The 19,020-nt window shown below is 51.4% G+C and overlaps 1 protein-coding gene across 2 annotated transcripts in view; it reads left to right on the top strand.

Moving 5' to 3' along the window:
- The window catches only part of PTPRU (protein tyrosine phosphatase receptor type U), a 78,999-nt gene that overhangs the window by 39,926 nt on the left and 20,053 nt on the right, over positions 1-19,020 (top strand). For both annotated transcript variants that reach the window (XM_084874831.1, XM_084874830.1), the window contains exons 12-15: positions 2,575-2,848; positions 3,833-3,869; positions 4,610-4,748; positions 10,724-10,881. In XM_084874831.1, coding sequence (XP_084730957.1) covers positions 2,575-2,848; positions 3,833-3,869; positions 4,610-4,748; positions 10,724-10,881 — 608 coding nt within the window. The remainder of the gene's footprint in view (positions 1-2,574; positions 2,849-3,832; positions 3,870-4,609; positions 4,749-10,723; positions 10,882-19,020) is intronic.

Genomic DNA, 19,020 nt, shown 5'->3' with positions numbered 1-19,020 from the left:
AGGCTAATATGCAAATTGTCCCATTGACCAGGAGTTCAACCAGCAGGCAGGCCGGCCAACCACCCTTGTCTCCTCCCCCTGGCAGGCTGGCCGGACCCCACCCATGCACAAATTCATGCACAGGGCCTCAAATAAATAATCTCTCTCTCTCTCTCTCTCCCTCCCTCTCTCTCTCTCTCTCTCTCTCTCTCTCTCTCTCTCTCTCTCTCTCTGAGTGGCCAGATTATTAAGTGTTCAGAGATCATAATAATCTGGCCACTCCGTGTCTATGTATACCCTCATGGCATCCTGTGAAGGAGTACTAATATCTTATATTACACCTCAGGAGACAGGCTCAGAGCCTAAAGGACTTGCCCCCAAGGCCGCACAGCTGGTGAGAGAGAGAGAGCTGGGGTTCTACCCCAGGTCTGTCTGCAAAGCCAGTACCTTTCCTTGAAGTCACAGCGCCTCCCCACCCCTCTGGTCCATCCCCTCCTTCCACAAAGGTCCATGCATGGGGACAGGGTGACAGCGTGTCTTCGGGCAGGGGTGGGGCATGGCGGGCCCTGTCAAGAAGGCAGTGAGCTGCTCAGGTACCCGTGACACCCCTCACTCTTCCACTCTACCCTCCGCTCTTTTCTCCTGCTCTGCCTCCCCCATATTGGCCACGGCAAAGCCCGTCAGAGGTTGATTCCCAGACCTTCAGGGGAGACCCGGAGAAACGTCAGGGCATCTGAGGGGCATTTTGCATTTTTTAAAAAAATATATCTTATTGATTTTGTACAGAGAGGAAGGGAGAGAGATAGAGAGTTAGAAACATCAATGAGAGAGAGTCATCGATCAGCTGCCTCTTGCACACCCCCTACTGGGGATATGCCCACAACTAAGGTACATGCCCTTGACCGGAATTGAACCCGGGTCCCTTCAGTCCCCAAGCCGACACTCTATCCATTGAGCCAAACCGGTTTTGGCGCATTTTGCACTTTACAGGAGTCTCAGAGGAATTGGGAAACCTCCTACTTTCCTTGTCCTTGGAGGGCTCCTGGGAGCTGCCTGCTCAGCATCCCTCTGGGAGCTGATGAAGAGGCTGGGCAGAGTGGGGGATGGTGGTGGAGAAGGGAGAGGTACAATGGTTGTGCAACGTTGGGTATGTCCCTTCACCTCTCTACGCTCCCTTTCCTTATCTGCATAATTGGGATCATGCCAGGTCAAGCTGTGCTTTTTCATGGCTAACGCCGATTATCATCGTCTGCTGGTGGGACTTGGGGCCGGGCGAGGCCCGAATTCAGCCTGGCGAGTGGGGGCCGAGAGGGGCCTGGGCTGGTATTTGCAACGCGCTAGCGACAGGGACCCTGTGTGGCCCAAATCCCAGGATGTTGGGGTGATTCCCCCCACAACTTGGAGGCTCAGAAGAAGCAGCTGGAGAGCAAGGCAAAGGCGGTTCTCCTCCCCGGGGCGCAGGCTGTCAGGACGGGGTGTCACATGCCAAGACGTGATCAAGGCTGTGACTGGCAATATTTAAATTTGTCAGCATTCATTTAGTTGCTCTTGGCTTTGTTCCACAGCGGATGTGGAGGAGCTCACAGCAAAAGGCCATTCAGTGAAGCGATATAAACAAAAAGAAATACACAAGCCGGGACCAGGAGACACAAACCAGAGGGAATACAGACCAGGGAGCATTACCAGCCATTAGGACCGTGAGGTGTCGGGGCTCAGAGCTATAAATGCCGGGCAGCCTCTGGTGGGGAGGGTTTCTGGAGGTAGGGTTAGTGTGCCCTTGCTTGCTTGCTCAGGGACAGTCTCCCCAACAGGAAGTCACTTCCAGGAAGACTAGCTCCCCAAGTACCTAACCCAGGGCCCATTGTCTGAGCTCAGTGAACGTTTCCTGAATGAATGAATGCATCTAGCCTACCTCTAGTTTAAGAGGCTCAGAGGGAGCCCATGGTGATGCCGGTGGAGGCTGAGGCCATGGTTTCCGGTTTCCCCCGACCTGTGGCAGGCTCTGGAAGACTCTTTGAGGACTCTGGCTGGGGCTTTCGGGCTTGGCTCACCTGAGCAGAGCCCACGTTCAGCCTTCATCACAGTAATGACAGCTGACAGGCGTTGGGCTGCTTGCTAGACTTGCCTCCTCCCTCACATCTTCCTCATGGAACAGGCCTGTGATAACTCCCGTTCTACAGAGGATGACATTGAGGCGGGGGTGGGGGTGGTGGTGGTGTGGGGGTTTAAATGATTTGCCCAGCCGAAACCGGTTTGGCTCAGTGGATAGAGTGTCAGTCTGCAGACTGAAAGGTCCCAGGTTTGATTCCGGTCAAGGGCATGTACCTTGGTTGCGGGCATATCCCCAGTAGGAGGTATGCAGGAGGCAGCAGATCGATGATTCTCTCTTATCGATATTTTTAACTCTCTATCCCTCTCTGTAAAAAAAAAAAAAATCAATAAAATATATTAAAAAAAAATGATTTGCCTGGGTAGCAAGAGGCAGAGCCGAGATTAGCCCAAGCTGGGCCTGACCCCAAAGCCCATGCCATTGGGCCCCAGATGGCTCTCTCTCCCGACCTAGCCCCATCACCTCGCTCCCCCCTCTCCCTCCAGCGTGTACCAGGTGATCGTGCAGGAGGAGCGGCCGCGGAGGCTGCGGCGGGAGCCGGGCGGCCAGGACTGCTTCCCGGTGCCGCTGACCTTCGACGCGGCGCTGGCCCGCGGCCTGGTGCACTACTTCGGGGCCGAGCTGGCGGCCAGCAGCCTGCCCGAGGCCATGCCCTTCACCGTGGGCGACAACCAGACCTACCGCGGCTTCTGGAACCCACCGCTGGAGCCCAGGAAGGCTTACCTCATCTACTTCCAGGCAGCGAGCCACCTGAAGGGGGTGAGGGCAGGCCGGGGTCCGGGTGGGGTCGTTGGGGGGCAGACTGGGGACACCTAAGAGCTGGTGGCCACCGAGGCCGGAGACCCCTCCGGGCCCTGCCCCTTCTCCTGATCCCCGCCCCTCTATTGGCCCCTGCCCTCCTCTGAGCCCCGCCCTCTCCCAAACCTCTCCTCCCGGTGCCCGCCCTCATAAGCCCGCCCTTCCTCGAGCCCCGCCCACCCTTCTGACCCCATGCTCTGCAACTCCAGCACTACCCTCTTCCAGAGCCTTTCCCCCACACCATACTCCTTTAAAAAAATATATATATATATATTTTATTGATTTTTTACAGAGAGGAAGAGAGAGGGATAGAGAGTTAGAAACATTGATGAGAGAGAAACATCGATCAGCTGCCTCTTGCACACCCCCTACAGGGGATGTGGCCGCAACTATGACCAGAATCCAACCTGGGACCTTTCAGTCCGCAGGCCGACGCTCTATCCACTGAGCCAAACCGGTTTTGGCACCACACTCCTTTTTTTCTAAGCCCCAGTCTGGTCCCTGTCCCCTCCCTGAGCCCTGGTCTTCAACCTGGGCGCCTCTCTCCCCAGAGGGGTCCTTCTCAGGTTCCTGCTTTCACCAGACCTTGAGGCCTAGAACCCGCCTCCTCTTTGAAGCCCTGCTCTTCTCCAGGCCCCTCCCTCCCTGATCTCTCTTTCCCAGGCCTAGCCCTTCCAACCAGATCCCTGGACCCAGGCCCTAGCCCAATTCTGGAGGCTCCGCCCCCTTTCTTTCCCTGTTCCCAGTGCCTTCCTTAAGGCATTGCCCCACGTGCAGGCCTCTTCCCTCCCAGTTCCCCCAGGCCCTCCTGCCCGATGGGTGTCTTTAGTTACAGTCCACACCAGACAAGCCCTGACCAGGCCCAGGACACGTGTCCGAGGCTTCCTCCTGGGGAGGGTCAGGCCTGGGCTTCCGAAGTGCTGAGACCCCCATCTGTGCCTCCAGGAGACCCGGCTGAACTGCATCCGCATCGCCAGGAAAGGTGAGTCCTCCTGCTGGCCGGTTCCTCACTTGCTGGCCTTTGGGAGCTGGACCCTGAGCACCAGAGCTGTGGGAGCAGAGGGGGGTGGTCCGGCCTGCCTCTCTGGGGTCAGGAAACATTTTCCTTCTTGGCCCAAGGGCAGCAGGGATAACCCCCTCCCTCCCCTCTCTCCTCATGGTCACAGAAGGGGCCTTGGTAAGGGCTTGGGACAGGCCTGAGGATGGGCACCCATTATGGTTGGGCCATGGGAGTGATGGGTGCTGGGCACTAGCTGTGCCGGGGCAAATAAGAACTCCCTTTCCTGTGGTGGGGACAGGGTGGGCCCTCCTGTGTAGGGACTGTCTCTGCTCCCAAACCGGAAGGGTGGCTGGTTCCCCATCCTGAGATGCCCTAATCACACCCTAGGTACATAATTATCTCCTCCCATCACCTCCCAGGAGGGCCAGAAGCTGGGTCTGAGGGTCCCAGTCATCCTCCAACCCCCATTCCCTGAAGGATGGGGGGACGGGAGAAGGCAGAGAGGAGATGGGGGCTATTCCTGATAGGGGAGCAGTGCGGGTAAAGCCTCTGACACGGGGATGCAGAAGGTGTGAGGGGCGGTGAGGAGACCCATGGAGGAGGGGCACTTGTCTCTGTGCATGTGTGTTTGTGCAGCCCGGTGCATTCCTTGTGGCTCAGACCAAGGGGTAGGTGGTCCCTGTGTCCCCTCTGATCCTTTTGTCCTGCTTTGCTCTCCCCAGCTGCCTGCAAGGAAAGCAAGCGCCCCCTGGAGGTGTCCCAGAGGTCAGAGGAGATGGGGCTCATCTTGGGCATCTGTGCCGGGGGACTTGCTGTCCTCATCCTCCTCTTGGGGGCCATCATCATCATCATCCGCAAGGGGTGAGTGAGGCTGCGCCCTGGCTCCTTCCCCTCTGAGGCCTGGAGGGCACAGAGGAGGCACGGCTGGAGACAGTAGGACTGGAGCTGGCAGGGCAGCTGCCTGGCGGGTGTGTGGAGGGCTGCCAGCCTAGGCATCAGGCCTGTGGATGGACCATGCCAGGTGGTGGGAAGTCAGAGACTCTGCAAACGGAGCTGCCCCTAAGCAGCTTGGCTGGAGCCTGGGTCTGGCTGGTGCCAGGTGCCACTCTCCAGGAAAGCAGTGCCTGCTGCCAAGGAGCTGCGCTGAAAGCGGGCACCGTCCTCCTGTGCCTGCTGGGCTGTTCAAATGCGGAAAGCGTGGGGATAACATGATTTTGAATCCCCAGCCCCCTGCAGACCTTCTGCCGACTTGTCTGCCCTGACTACGGGGTCGTGGTGTTGACCTTGAGCAGCGGGGGTGGTGCTCATTCCCCTTCAGTCCAAGGACCCCGAGCCTCACTCTCCTCGGGCTCAGCTTGCCTTGGACCCTGTTATATTGCTCCCCAAGGAATCCGCTTGGGCCCGTGACTCAGAGAAGACCTCCCATGGCCCCTACCCTTCTACAGGTACAGCCTCTTAGTTGTGAGGGCTGTGTGTCCGGTGCGCTTGGCAGGGGGCAGCATGAATCCCAGCGCATCTTAGAACCCAGAACTTAGAAACATGGAGTTTGAGAGTTTCACCACCCAGGATTTAGGGTTCTGAGAATCTCAGAATTTAGAATTGCAGAGACTCGGAGCCTAGAAAGTGAGATGCCGGGCAGTTCAAGGACATCCAGTCGAGTGGGTCTTAAATCTTTTTAAAACAACAGAACCTGTTTTCAGAACATCAAATAAACGTCCCCTGGGAGCCCAGTTCTTGGAGCCGCTGAAGCCGAGTCTCTCTCTGGAGCCGGATGGGGGCTTCTGAGACTGCTCCCCTCCTCCCTCAGCCCCACCGGGCAGCCCCAGGACACTGTTATGCATGCGTCTTAATTGAGGAATAGAGGTGCTCAGGCCCAGAGGGGTCATGAACCTGCCCAAGGTCATCCGGGGAACCAGAGGCAGAGCCCACTCCACCGGCTCTCCACCGGGGCTCTGGCTCCTGAGCCCTAGCTGCTGCCAGGCTGGGCACACATGGGTGAGTTGGCACCGGGTCACTGGGCTGCCAGGAGCCGATAAGCGGGATCCAGAGAGATGAGGGGGAATTGGCCAGGGCTCCCTTGCCTGAGGCCCAGGCACCGGCCTAGAGAGATTCTTCCAGAGAATCTGGGGTAGGACGTGCCAGCAGTGGGGTGTTGGCCTTGGGGTGGGGGTGGGGGGTGGCCCGGGCAGGGCATCAGGCTTGGTTTTTCCCGGCCTGCTTTCCACATTGCTTCGAGATACAAAACATTTTTAAAGCACCATTTGTTTAGTAGTTACTGTGTGCCAGGAGCATCTCAAATATCACGTTAGTTATTGAGTACCTACTGTGTGCCAGGCCCGCTCTGGTTCCGGGTGCATTAGAGAACATTTCCTTCTTGGATCCTGACTTACGAAGAGGGTCTCACTCCCTTTTCATGATGAGGAGATTGTAACTGAATGACCTGCCCAGGTCACTTGACTGATACGCGGCAGGGTCTGATTTGAACACAGGCCTGACTACAAAGCCTGAGCCCCAGCTCATGGGCAGGGATGTGAAGGTCTCACCACACTGGCACAGTCGATGCAGTAAGTGGCCAGTCCCAATGCTTCTCCCCAGCAGGGGGCTTGGGAGTTCACTCTGGGGGCCTGGGGAGTGGGACAGATGGAGAGAGGGGTGTAAAGGAGGGGTCAGATATTAGGGGGTAGCTTGTGGTATTTGAGGCCCTAAAACATCTACCCTCAAGGAGGGAGGATGGGCAAAGTGGGGGATGTCATTGGGTCCAGGAGACAGTGAGCCAGAGATGCTGCCAGGCCTCACTAGGAAACCCTCAGTTTGTGCAGCTGCCACCCCATAAGCCCTCCAGGCAACCCCAGAAGCCACCAGGATCCTCCTTTCCTCTGAAAGCCATCCAGTCCCATTCTATAGCATGTCATTACCCCACCCCCCAACACCCCTCCCCCAATTCTACCTGGCCTTCAGGGTGCATTGTGCTCCTCAGGGGTCCTCCAGTCTGTACTGTGGGGTGTCAAGTGTCAGAGCAATTTTGTCAGGGGTGGGGGTATTCAGATCAACTTGGGGTACAAATGCCACGGACAGATTAGGAGGTTGCTGTGGGAGGGCAGTTACTCAGTTACTGCCCTGTGTGTACTCCTGTTGGAAGAAGGAGGGCATTGGGGGCAGGGGATTATGGGGGACAGTCAGGGCCAGCTGGGAAGAGGTGTCAGATGCTCCAGCCTGTTCTGCCTGTGTGGATAGTGAGACTGGTGGAATCTTCCCCAGGACTCCAGTGCCTACCCCAGACCCCAGAGCTCAGGCTGCGTCAGATCCCCTTGCTCTGCCTCCAGAGCCCCTCCCCCTTCCCTTTGCAGCACTTTCCTTTCCTCGCACATTTTCATTTATTTACTTGCCTTGTTTTACTCCATGTTCATCTTCCCTGCCGATGGAGCGCTCTGTGAGGTCAGAGAAAGTTCTGGCATGTGGGCTGTGCATCCCCAGGGAAGAGCCTGATGCCTAAACCTCACAACAGCCCCAGGGGTGGAAGGTGGGGTGGGGGGGATTATAGCCACGACTTGTTTAGAGGAGGAATGGAAGCGCCTAGAGGTGGAAATGCTGTAGTTTCCCTTATTTATTGATTCCTCATTCAATGAGTTATTTATCGAGGGACACTGTTCTGGGCCCCGGGGATCCAACTGTGGGCAGGATCCTCCTCTGCTTTGTAGTTCGTGGGGTGCCTTGCATTAAATTAGAAGAAGCACACATGGATAATTACAATAATGAGGAAATTGTAATTGTGAAACGAACGGGGTGCCTGGGTTGGGTAAGGTGACCAGACGTCCCGCTTTTGGCGGGACAGTCCCAATTTTTAACCTTAGGGTTGGGGGCACAGAGAGGGATTGTGGGGGAATGGTCAGGGAAGGCCCTTTCAAAGGAATGACCTTTTAGGAAGACTATAAGAATGCTATTCTACCAACCCCTTCTTCAGGGCCTCTGTCACCAGCCACAGGGCCACGGACCCTCCCTGCTGTTGCTAGGATGGATGACCCATGCCCGGTGACCTGGAGCCAAGCTCCTGCCCTCGCTGGCCCTCAGGCTCCCATCCTCCTCTCTCCTTCCCTTCCCCTCATCTGCAGGATTTCCTTGTGAAAGGGTTTCTGCTGATGGGGTGATGTGGAGGCAGGTGAATGGAGGCCCTTGGATATGGCCTCAGGGGAGAGCTAGCTCTGGGGCCAGGGTCCTGACCGTGCTCTGGACTCCACTAGAGACCCCCAGAGAGTCTTGGGAAGTCCATGGCTGTCTGAGACTGAGCTTCCTCATCTGTGAATCAGACCTGCTCTGCCTCCTCTCTGTGCTCTGTGGTCATGTCAGGGCTCTTGGCCCAAGCTGTGCTTTGGGTGCCCATGAAGGGTGGCCTTGTTCCTTTAATGGACCCCACACCCAGGGCAGCCTGAGTGGGTGAAGGGGCCCTTAAGGTTTGCCCATAACCCCTCTCCACCCTGCCCCAGCCACTCATACAGGTGTATGCAAAGGACTGTCACTCAGGGCAGGGAGCCTGCAGGTGTGAGGGGCATTGGGACTGAGGGTGGGGGGCTGTCAGCAGAAGTGAGTATAGTTACCTTGAGTGTGTGAGTGGGGGATGTCATATGTGTGCGTGTACACATATGTGTGTGTATTTGTAAAAGTGTGTCTGTGTATATATCTCAGTCGTGTGTTTAAATATGTGTGTCTGTGCATATGAGCCCATTTCTGCATTTGTGAGTGCATGTATGTCTGTGGGTTTCTATGTGTGTACAGTGAGTGTGTATCCACCTGAGTGTGTAGGCCTCTATGTGGGTGTGCATGTATGCACATTTCTCTCTGTGTATGCATGTGTGAGTGACTGAAAGCTCTGCTTCCCCCAGGCGCTTTCCCCAGCCCTTCACACCTGAGTAGCAGGCCTAGGGAAGGGACTTGGGTTTTGGTCCTAAATAATTGAGCCTGGCCAGCCCCCTCCACAGTCCGGAAAGCACCCAGCTCCTCCCTGCTGGCGGGGCGCTGCCCTGGGCCCAGCCCTGTGGAAGGCCCCAGGGCCCAACTGTGCTTTTCTCTTTGCACGCTGCCAGGAGAGACCACTATGCCTACTCCTACTACCCGTAAGTAGCTCCACTGGCCTGGGCCCTGGCCCCTCCGTGGGGGCCCCCGCCCCGTCCCCTCCAGCTGGGTCTTGGGCTCCCACACCCTTCTCCATGGCCACCTCTGCCGCTGAGCTTCCCTCCTCCGTCTGACTCTCTTTTCTGTGTTGACCTCCTCATGTGGAGGTCACATGCACTGGCTTTGTAGTTAGAGTCTCAGGTTCAGACCTGGCTCTGCTGGGTCACCTGGCTAGTCACTTATCCCCCCTGAACTCCCGTGACCTTTCACCCTGAGACAGCCCCTTGTGCCATTCCTGCTGCTCACACCACGTCTGTGTCAGGAAGGTCCTCACACAGGCCGCTCTGGGTCCACAGCATGTGTGCCTGTGGGGGGCAGGCCTGTGCCACACTGGCAGCTCTCCACACGGTGCAGACGGCACTCAGGTCACCAGGAGCCCCTTCTTTGCCGGGTGGCCAGATGCCCAGAGCCTGCGGGTGGGGAGTAGGAGGCCTGGCCCACGGAGCCGTCTCTGGTCCAGGCTGCGCAGGCCGTGCCTACCTCAGTCACAGCAGCATTGGTCCCCAGGGTGTACACAGAGCCATCTTCTTAGCACAGGATGGGGGCCTGGCAGAAGAGGCATCCAGAGGTCCTTCTGTCCTCCCTCTGCCCTGGGAGCTCTTGAACCAGGACAGGCTGATTGGAATTTGTCCTGCTGGGATGACCCTTCATTGGCCTCTTCATCTCCACAGTAACCAGTGTCCCCGAGCCTTCATTACCTGAAATCCATTCTTAATTCTGCCCCACATCCTGCGTGCTGTAGGGCCGAGCAGGTGAATGGTTCTCTTGTCTGGAGCCTCCCCTGTGATTGGGCCTCCACCCTTCTTCTCACGTGGGTCCCAGGTCCTTTCCCCATTGCCTGTTGCTTGGCCCCTTGTTCATGGAGTTGTGCCCCCTGCCTCCCCCTCCCCCCTCCGCCCCCCCGCCCCCTGCCTCTCCTCCGACTTCCCTGAGTCACAGACTGCCTTCTCATCTGGCTGGAGGCCTGGACAGGGTGGGCCACTTGCCCAGGGCCCTCTCCAGAAGCTCTGCCTTTCCCCTGTGCTGCTTCTGGCAGTTGGATGGACTGGTGGGTAGTGGTGGGAACATGGACTCTATGTGGGTCTCTTTACAAGTGTCCATGGCCAGTGGTGGGCCCATCCCGGAAGTTTGGAGGTAAGAAGCAGCCTGGTTGGAGTCCATTCTGGGCCCAGGGGAGGACTCCTGAACTCAGGCTGAGCACTAATCAGATCCTCTGCCAGGAAGGAGGGGTATGGTCCATCCCCTCACAGGAGAGAAAGGAGCTCCAGGGCAGGTGGAAGGCGGGTAGAGAAGGGCATGCTGGGCTGGAGTGGGGACCGCCATCTTCCTAGTTTGGGGTGGGGTGACTGCTGCATCACCCACATGGCCCAGAGTGAGTTTTCCTCCCATTTCCTAGGTCTTGGGGCCAGGTTCCCACTGCTGCTCTGTCCCTTGCGCTCAGCAAAGCTCCCCAGGAGAGGGTCCCTGCTCGGTCCCTTTTTGGGGGGAGGCAGCAGCTCTCTGGGTCTGTTGAGTGAAGGATGGAGGCAGAGTCCCCTCAGCATCCAGAGATGCTTCTAGAATGGCCTCTGGCTTCAAGGTCTGTGAGTGCTGCTGGGCTCCTCGTCCTCTTCTGGGCACAGTCCTGTCCCCGCTCAGCACCCATGGCTCCCGTCAACCCCGCTCTGCAGGAAGCCGGTGAACATGACCAAGGCCACCGTCAACTACCGCCAGGAGAAGACGCACATGATGGGCGCCGTGGACCGGAGCTTCACGGACCAGAGCACCCTGCAGGAGGACGAGCGGCTGGGCCTCTCCTTCATGGACGCCCACGGCTACAGCCCCCGGGGTGAGTGCCCGTTCCCGGCCCTTCCTGTGGCTCTGGGGCTCCTCACGTCAGACAACTTCTGTAATATCCCCCACCAGACTTGAAGCATTTATTGTGCTCCTGCTGTGTACCCGCACTGGCCCCGGAAATGCAGAGAAGGCACAGGTGTGACCTTTGCACTGGAAGAGCTTTAGGAAAAATGGTCTTTTTTTTTTTTTTTTAATAAAATATATTTTATTGACTTTTTACAGAGAGGAAGGGAGAGGGATAGAGAGTTAGAAACATCGATGAGTGAGAATCATCGACCAGCTGCCTCCTGCACACCCCCCACTGGGGATGTGCTCGCAACCAATGTACATGCCCCTGACTGGAATCGAACCTGGGACCTTTCAGTCTGCAGACCGACGCTCTATCCACTGAGCCAAACCGGTTTCGGTGGAAAAATGGTCTTATACACAGACTCATAGAGGAGGAATGTGAGGTCATGGGTTACTCGTGGGAAGTGCCTCAGGGACTTAGGAGTGAGTGAGTGGGTGACGCTATGTGACCAGAGAGGTCCAGAGCAGGCTCCTGGCTTCATGGAGCACCTGCCGTGTGAGCAGCTGGAGACCAGTGGCGAAGACGGATTACTCTGAAGTCAGACAGACCTGGGTTTGCATCTCAGATCCCAGAAGCTGTGTGATCTTGGGCAACTTGCTTAACCTCTCTGGGTGTCTGCTTCCCCATATGCTCTGCTGGTAGGGCTGCCGGAAGACTAAAGGAGATGATGTGTTTACATTATTAGTTCTGCACCTGGCATGCAAGTAGACTGTCTTAGGGGCTTGTCATAACTCACTTCATTGCACACCTCTTTATTCCATTTAGTGCTGATCTGTACAAAAGGAAATATGTGAAAATATGTGATGTTTATGAAGATCCTAAAGTCATAACAGTACGACAAACACCAGTGAGCACCACTGGTGAATTAGAATATCAGATAGGTGCCCCTCCCCCACCCCATACCTCCCTCTTCCATGTAACTATTCCCTTGAAATTTGTGTTTACAGCTTTCTTGCCATTTGGGGGGTAGTTTTATCTCGTGTGCAAGCATCCCCAAGCAGAGCATGGTAGAATTATGCTTGTTTTGGAGCTTCGTAAAAATACACTCTATTTTTCAACTTCACATCATGTTTCTAACATTGACCCAGATGGAAGTTTCGCTATCGTTCATTTATTTTCTCCGATGTGTAGTTTTCCATTGTTTGAGTCTACTGCAATTTATTTCTCTATTCTGCCATCCGTGGACATTTGCTTTGTTCCCAGTTTCCTGTTATTACAAACGAGGCTGCTGTGAGCACTCAGAGATGAATCTGCAGATGCACCTGCACGGGAGATGCTGGAACTGCTGGGTTATGGAGTGTGTGCTCGTTCCACTCGATAAGACAGCGCCAAATTGTTTTCCAAAGTGGCTCTGCCTGTGTTCGCTGCCGGCAGCAGCAGTGCATGAGAGTTTGCTTTGCTTTTGCATCAAGATCAACATTTGCCAGCCTTCCTCACTTTTGCCAAACTGGCTCTTATAACATGGTGATTCTCTATAGGCTTAATTTGCATTTCTCTGATTACTAATGAGGTTGAAGATATTTTCACATCATTACTGGCCATTCAGGTTCCTTATGCCATGAAATGCCTGTTCATGTCTTTTACCTAATTTGCTGTCACTTTCTTAGTGGTTTTTAAAAGTTCTTTATATGTTTGGGATGATAATCATTTGTGACTTATGAATTGCAAATATCTTCTCTAAATCTGTGACTCATCTTTGCAGGTTATTTATAGTATCTTGGGATGAATAGCTTTTTATTTCAGTTTAGTCAAGTTCATCCATCTTTTTAGAGTTCTACTTTTTGGAGATCTTAAAGATTTCTTCCTTATGTAGGGTCATGACATTTTTTTTTTTTATTATGTCTATAATTTTTTTTCATTGTTGTTAATCCTCACTTAAATATATTTTCCCATTGATTTTTAGAGAGAGTGGAAGGGATGGGGAGAGACAGAGAGAGGAACATCGATGTGAGAGAGATAGATGGATTGGATGCCTCCTGCCCATGCCCCAGAGATCCGGGGATTGAGCTTGCAATGGAGCCATGTGCCCTTGACCAGAATTGAACCCGAGACCCTTTGGTCCATGGGCTGACACTCTATCCACTGAGCCAAACTGACCAAGGCTAAAACATTTAATAATTTGCATTTCACATTTAAAGCTTTATCTATTTGTGATTGATTTTTGTGTGCAATATGGATTAAGGATTTTTTTTTTTATATGGTGAGAACCAACTGTCGCAGCATCAGGTATTATAGTTCATACTTTCACTACTGATTTGCAATGTCACCCTTATCATATATCACGTTTCCATATATATGTGGATTGTTTTTTGGCTCCCTATTCTCTTCCATTGGCCAATTTGGTGATTTCTGTGCCAATACCACATTTTCTAACTTCTGTAGTTATATATCTTGATATCTGAAACATCAAGCCCTCCTGATTTTGTTCTTCAGCAGGGATGTCTTGGCTATATTTGTGCTCGTTCTCTGTCTTATAAATTTTATAATTATCTTTTCAAGTTCTTTGGAAAACTTTGTTAGATGGATTTATATGGAATCTATAGATAAATTTGTGGGGAAACTGACATGAAATTGTCTTTTCATTTATGAATATGATATACTCGAGGCCTGGTGCATAAAATTCATGCACTCAGGGGATCCCTCAGGCCAGATTTCAGAGAGGATGCAGGCCAGTCTGAGGGACCCCACTGATGCACGATTGGGGCCTGGGAGGGAGGCGGGAGGTTGGCCAGCTGGGGGGGGGCACCGCAGGAGGGCTCCAGGGTGTGACCAGCCCATCTTGCTCAGTCCTGATCCACCAGACCCCGGCAGCAAGCTAACCTACCGGTTGAAGCATCTGTCCCTTGGTGGTCAGTGCATGTCATAGAGACTGGTCTACAGGTCAACTGTCTGTCCCCTGGTAGTCAATGCATGTCATAGTGACTGGTTTACAGGTCAGCTGTCTGCCCCTTGGTGGTCGGTACACATCATAGTGAGTGGTTGAGTGGCCTTAGCATATTATTTTGATTGGTTGAATGGCCGACCAGGCGATTGGACACTTAGCATATTAGGCTTTTATTATATAGGATATCACCCTATTTATTTAGGTCCTGAATGTCTTTCAATATTATCTCCATAAAATCTTATACATTTTTGTTAGGTATACCCCCAGACCCCTTATATTTTTTATATTGCAAATGATACATTTTTTGTGTGCATGTGTAGTAAAACACACATAACATGGAATTTACCATCTTAGCCATTTTTAAGTATACAGTGCAGTGTATTAAATTCATTCACAGTATTGTGCAATATCCCATGACCCATCTTCATAGCTCTCTTCACTTGTAGACTGAAATTCTGTGCTCCTTCAATAATAACTCCTCCTTCTCCTCTCTTCTCAGCCCCTAGCAGCCACCATTCTACCCTCTGTCTCTATGATTTTGACTATTCTATTATCTCATATAAGTGTTTGTGTTTTTGTGACTGGTTTCTTTCACTTAGCATAATGTCCTCAAGGTTTCTCCATCATGTAGCATCTTTCAAAATCCACCCCCCTTTTTAAAGGCTGAATAATATTCTATTGTATATAGAAATCACATTTTAAAAATCCATTTTTCAGTCAGTAGACACTTGGGTTGCCTCCATATTTGAACTATTGTGAATAATACTGTTATGAACATTGATGTCTGTGAGACCTTGCTTTCAGTTTGTTTGTTTGTGTGTGTGTGTGTGTGTGTGTGTGTGTGTGTGTGTGTGTTTGTTTAAATCTATACCCAGAAGTGGAATTGCTGGATCATAAAGTAATTCTATGTTTAATTTTTTTTTTTTTTTGAGAAACCACCATATTTTCCACGCGGCTGTACCATTTTATATTCCCACTAACAGTGTACAAGGGTTCTAGTTTCTCCACATTCTCGCCAGCACTTTTATTTTCTGCTTTTTTTTTTTTTTAAAGATAAATACCATCTAAGGAGAGTGTGTAGGATCGCGCAGTTTTGATTTGCATGTCCCTAATGTCGGATGTTGCGCATGTGTCGTTTGTGCATCTTCTTTGGAGAAATGACTGTTCAAGCCCTTTGCCCATTTTGAATCAGGTTTTGTTGTTGTTGAGTTTTAGACATTCTCTCTCTATAGTCTGGATATTAATTCCTTCCCAGATATCTGATTTGCATATGTTTTCTCCCATTCTGTGGGCTGCCTTTTTATTTTGTGAATAGTATCTTTTGATGCACAAACATTTTAAATTCTCATGAAGTGCAATTTGCCTTTTTTTTCTTCTTTTTCTTTTGTTGCCTGTGCTTTTTGGTGTCACAGCCAAGAAATCATTGCCACCCTATATTTTCTTCTAAGAGTTTTATAATAAAGTTTTAGGTCTTACATTTAGTTCTTTGATCCATTTTGACTGAAGTTTTGTATATGGTGTTAGATAAGAACCCAACTTCATTCTTATGTTTGTGGTTACCCAGTTTTCCCGGTACAAACGGTATACTTTTAAAATATTGCATGTCTGATTGTTGCTTGAATAGATAATGTAGTTGATTTCTGTATATAAATAGGGCTTATATGCATACTTTTTGATAAAATTTTTCATTAATTCTAAGATTTTTCTGAGTACAATCATAAGAACTGTAAATATTGACAGTTCTGTTTGTTCTTTATTTCTCACCCCTTCCCCCCTTGTCTTTCTGAATGGCACTGGTTGGGAACTCTTGTACTGTGTTAAATGGAAGTGCAAGATTTTAAAGGGAGTGCTTCTAACATTAAACACCGAGAATGACGCTGACTATAGGTTTTGGTAGAAATGTTTTGTCAGATTAACAAAGTTCCTTCAGTTTTAGTTTGCTAGGACATTTTATTTTAAATGGGCATTAAACCTTACCAAATCCTTTTTCTGCCTTATTGTCATATTTTTCCCCCTTACATTGTTAATGAGGCAAGTGACATTTAGCTTTTCTAGTGTTAAGGTAACCTTCGAGTCTTGAGATAAGTTCAACCTGGCCATGTTGCATTAGATTTTGTATGTATTGTTGGATTCAGTATCATTATAATATCATTCAGGATTTTAAAGCTGTATTCCTGAGTGGGATTACACTGCCTTTGTTTGGTTTCTGATATCAAAATTCTGTTAGTCTTATAAAATGCATTGAAGTTTCTTTTCTTTTTTTCCTTTTCATGGAAGAACGGAATAACGGTCTCCTTGAAAGTCTGATGGAATTCATCTGTAAAACAATCTCTTTCTGTTCTTTTCTCTATGAAAAATACAAACTTTTAATTCAACGTAGTTAAATGAGTAATGGATTATTGAAGCTCTCTATTTCTTTTTCGAGCCACTTTTAGTAAGTTAATTTTTTTCTAGGAATTTGTCCATTTTATTCAGGTTTTCAGATTCATTGACATGTAGTTCTTCATCATGTTCTCTTAGTGGTCTCCCTCCTTACATTTCCATTGCAGCGCGCAGTAGCTGTTATCAACCCTTCGTGTTACAAACAAGGAAACAGAAGCTCAAAGAGACACAGTCACTCGTCCAGGCCAAAGAGCCAGGAAGTGGCTTAGCCAGGATTTAAGTGCAGGTCTCTCTGAGTTGCCAATAGCTGTTTCTACTGTCTCATGCTAGGCCTTGAGCAATGGGTATGATTCAGCCAGGCAGAGATGGGAAAGAAAGGGTGTTTGTGGATGAGAAACAGCATGTGTAAATGCCCGGGGGTGGGCATATAATCTTTATGGAAAACACGAGAGGTCTGATCGGGCTGAAAACTCCAGTGGGTATTGGGGTGAGTGGGAGGGGAGGGTAATAGGGTGCCGATCTTGCTGCTGTGTCCTGCTGAGAGCCACAGAGGTAGGAAACCCGGGCTCTGCTCCCTAGAAACTCATTGATGGGCTGGGGAGACAGGATCCAGCCAGGGAAGTCAGCACCAGGCTAGTCGCCAGGTGGGTGGTGGGGACTATGGGTGCTGCCAGGGTTTTGGGAAGATGCACCTTTGGGCAGGGGTGGCCAGGTTTTCGGCTGAGATGGGTAAGATTGGACTGATGGTGGGATGCAGGACCTGGGTGAAGAGGTGACAGCAGGGGAACTCAGGGAGTTTTCTGGAGACCGGAGTTGAGTCTCAGTGCCTTCTCTATTTCTCCCGGCCCCACACTCTCCCCTCTGCTTTCTTCTTTTCTTTCCCACACAGTATAGGCCAGATTTTTTTTTTTTTTTTGGGGGGGGTGGTTTAGAACAGAAAGCCATGTTGATTTGGATGCAACCTTAGTATGCACATTTTAAAATTGGGATTTAACGTTCTGAGCAAATGGTGGCAGGCTGGCTGTGAATTTTTTTTTTTTTTTAATTTCTTTATTGATTAAGGTATCACATATTTGTCCTTATCCCCCCATTCCCGTCCTGGCTGTGAATGTTCCCAAAGTGTTGGGATGTGTCCCTGTTGTCTCTGAAATCCGCCTGTGAAACCCTCAGAGCCTCTGGGCCCTGGCTGTTCGGCGCTCTTCCTCCATGCTCCTTGTGAGGCTGCGTCAGGCTGCGTCAGGCTGCCAGACTTTCAGGGTCTCTGGGATGAGCTGCTGGATTCCCCATCACCTCCGTTACCCCTTTCTGGAGGGCCTCCATAGAGCTGTGGGCATGGTTTCCACAAAGAGCACTAGGAACCACTCCCCTCTCCTTCTCCCCCCCCCCCCCCCCCCCCCCCCCCCGCCCCATCTTGGAGTTCCAGCAGAAACCCTGTGTTTGGAAAGCTCTGCATTGTGTGTTTGCTGTAGCGCAGTTTAGAATTGTTAGGTCCTGGACGGAGATGCCGCAGTGGAGAGGGACTAAGACAGGAAGGCCTCCTCTCGTCGGCCAGCTGCTGCGGCTCCCGGAGACTCAAGGGTCCCTCCCTTTTCTGGAAATGACTTCTGTGTCAATGGCTGCCACCTGCAGGTGCTCACTGTGTGCCCGGCACGGGGCCGTGTGCTTTGTGCACATTCTCTTATTTAATATTTACATCCTCAGGCTGGAGAGGAGCAGGGCTCTGTTTTTCATTTGACACATGAAAATGACCATTTAGAGAGAGAGTAAGCAACATCCCCAAGGTCAGCTGCAGAGCTGGGGTTCCATCTGGGGCCTGACTCCAGAGCCTGTCTCTTAATCGCCACATTACGCTGTGTTCCCCGAGGGCGTTTCCTGAAACAAACAAAAAAGCTCTCACGGTGCTATTTCTGCCATCTCTTGGAGATTTAAAATGCACACTACTATGTTGGAAGCCCTAACAGGTCTTAGAGGAAAAAACCCTGCTTATTATTTAAAAATATATTTCATCAATTTTTTTACATAGAGGAAAGGAGAGTGATAGAGAGTTAGAAATATCGACCAGCTGCCTCCTGCACACCCCCTATTGGGGATGTGCCCGCAACCAAGGTACATGCCCTTGACCGGAATCGAACCTGGGACCCTTCAGTCCGAAGGCTGATGCTCTATCCACTGAGCCAGTCTGGTTAGGGCCTGCTTATTATTTTTAAACCAGAATTTCAAAGATTTCCTAAAAACACAGAACCAGTCTTTGTCCTCCTCCTCCTCCTTCTCTTGGAATACCTCCTTCTCTTGGAATACCTTCTAATGGAATACCACTTAGTCATGTGACATGACTAGTATTTTCCAGAACATACTTTGGCAACTGCTGCGTTAGGCAAGTCTCTCATCTTTGGACTCTAGTTTCCTCATCTGTAAAATTAAGGGTTTGGGGCATCTCGCCTCGAAGGCGTAACTGACACTCGACGTGCCCTCCAGCTGTAAGCAACTAGAAATCTGGACGAAAGATGTGAAGTAATTATTTTCAGACATTGAATGACAGCCGCTCAGGACTTTGATTCGTGAGAGAAGAGACACGGATAAGCCCTGTCTTGGAATGGCCTTTCTGCCGGGAGCCCCTAAAGCCAGTCTTCAACCCCAGCACAGGAAGGGGGGCCCCAGCAGGGCCGGCGGTCTTTGGGTTTGAAGGGACAGGGACTAGAGTTTGGGGAAGTCGAGGTGTGCAGGGTGTGCCTGGTGGCCATTCATTCATTCTATCAGTGAGTCCTGAGTGGGACTTAGAGTAAGGTGACCAGACA

The sequence above is a fragment of the Pipistrellus hanaki genome (assembly GCF_964339955.1).
Source record: "Pipistrellus hanaki genome assembly, chromosome: 2".
Lineage (NCBI taxonomy): Eukaryota > Metazoa > Chordata > Mammalia > Chiroptera > Vespertilionidae > Pipistrellus > Pipistrellus hanaki.
This window is presented reverse-complemented; position numbering and strand designations above follow the sequence as displayed.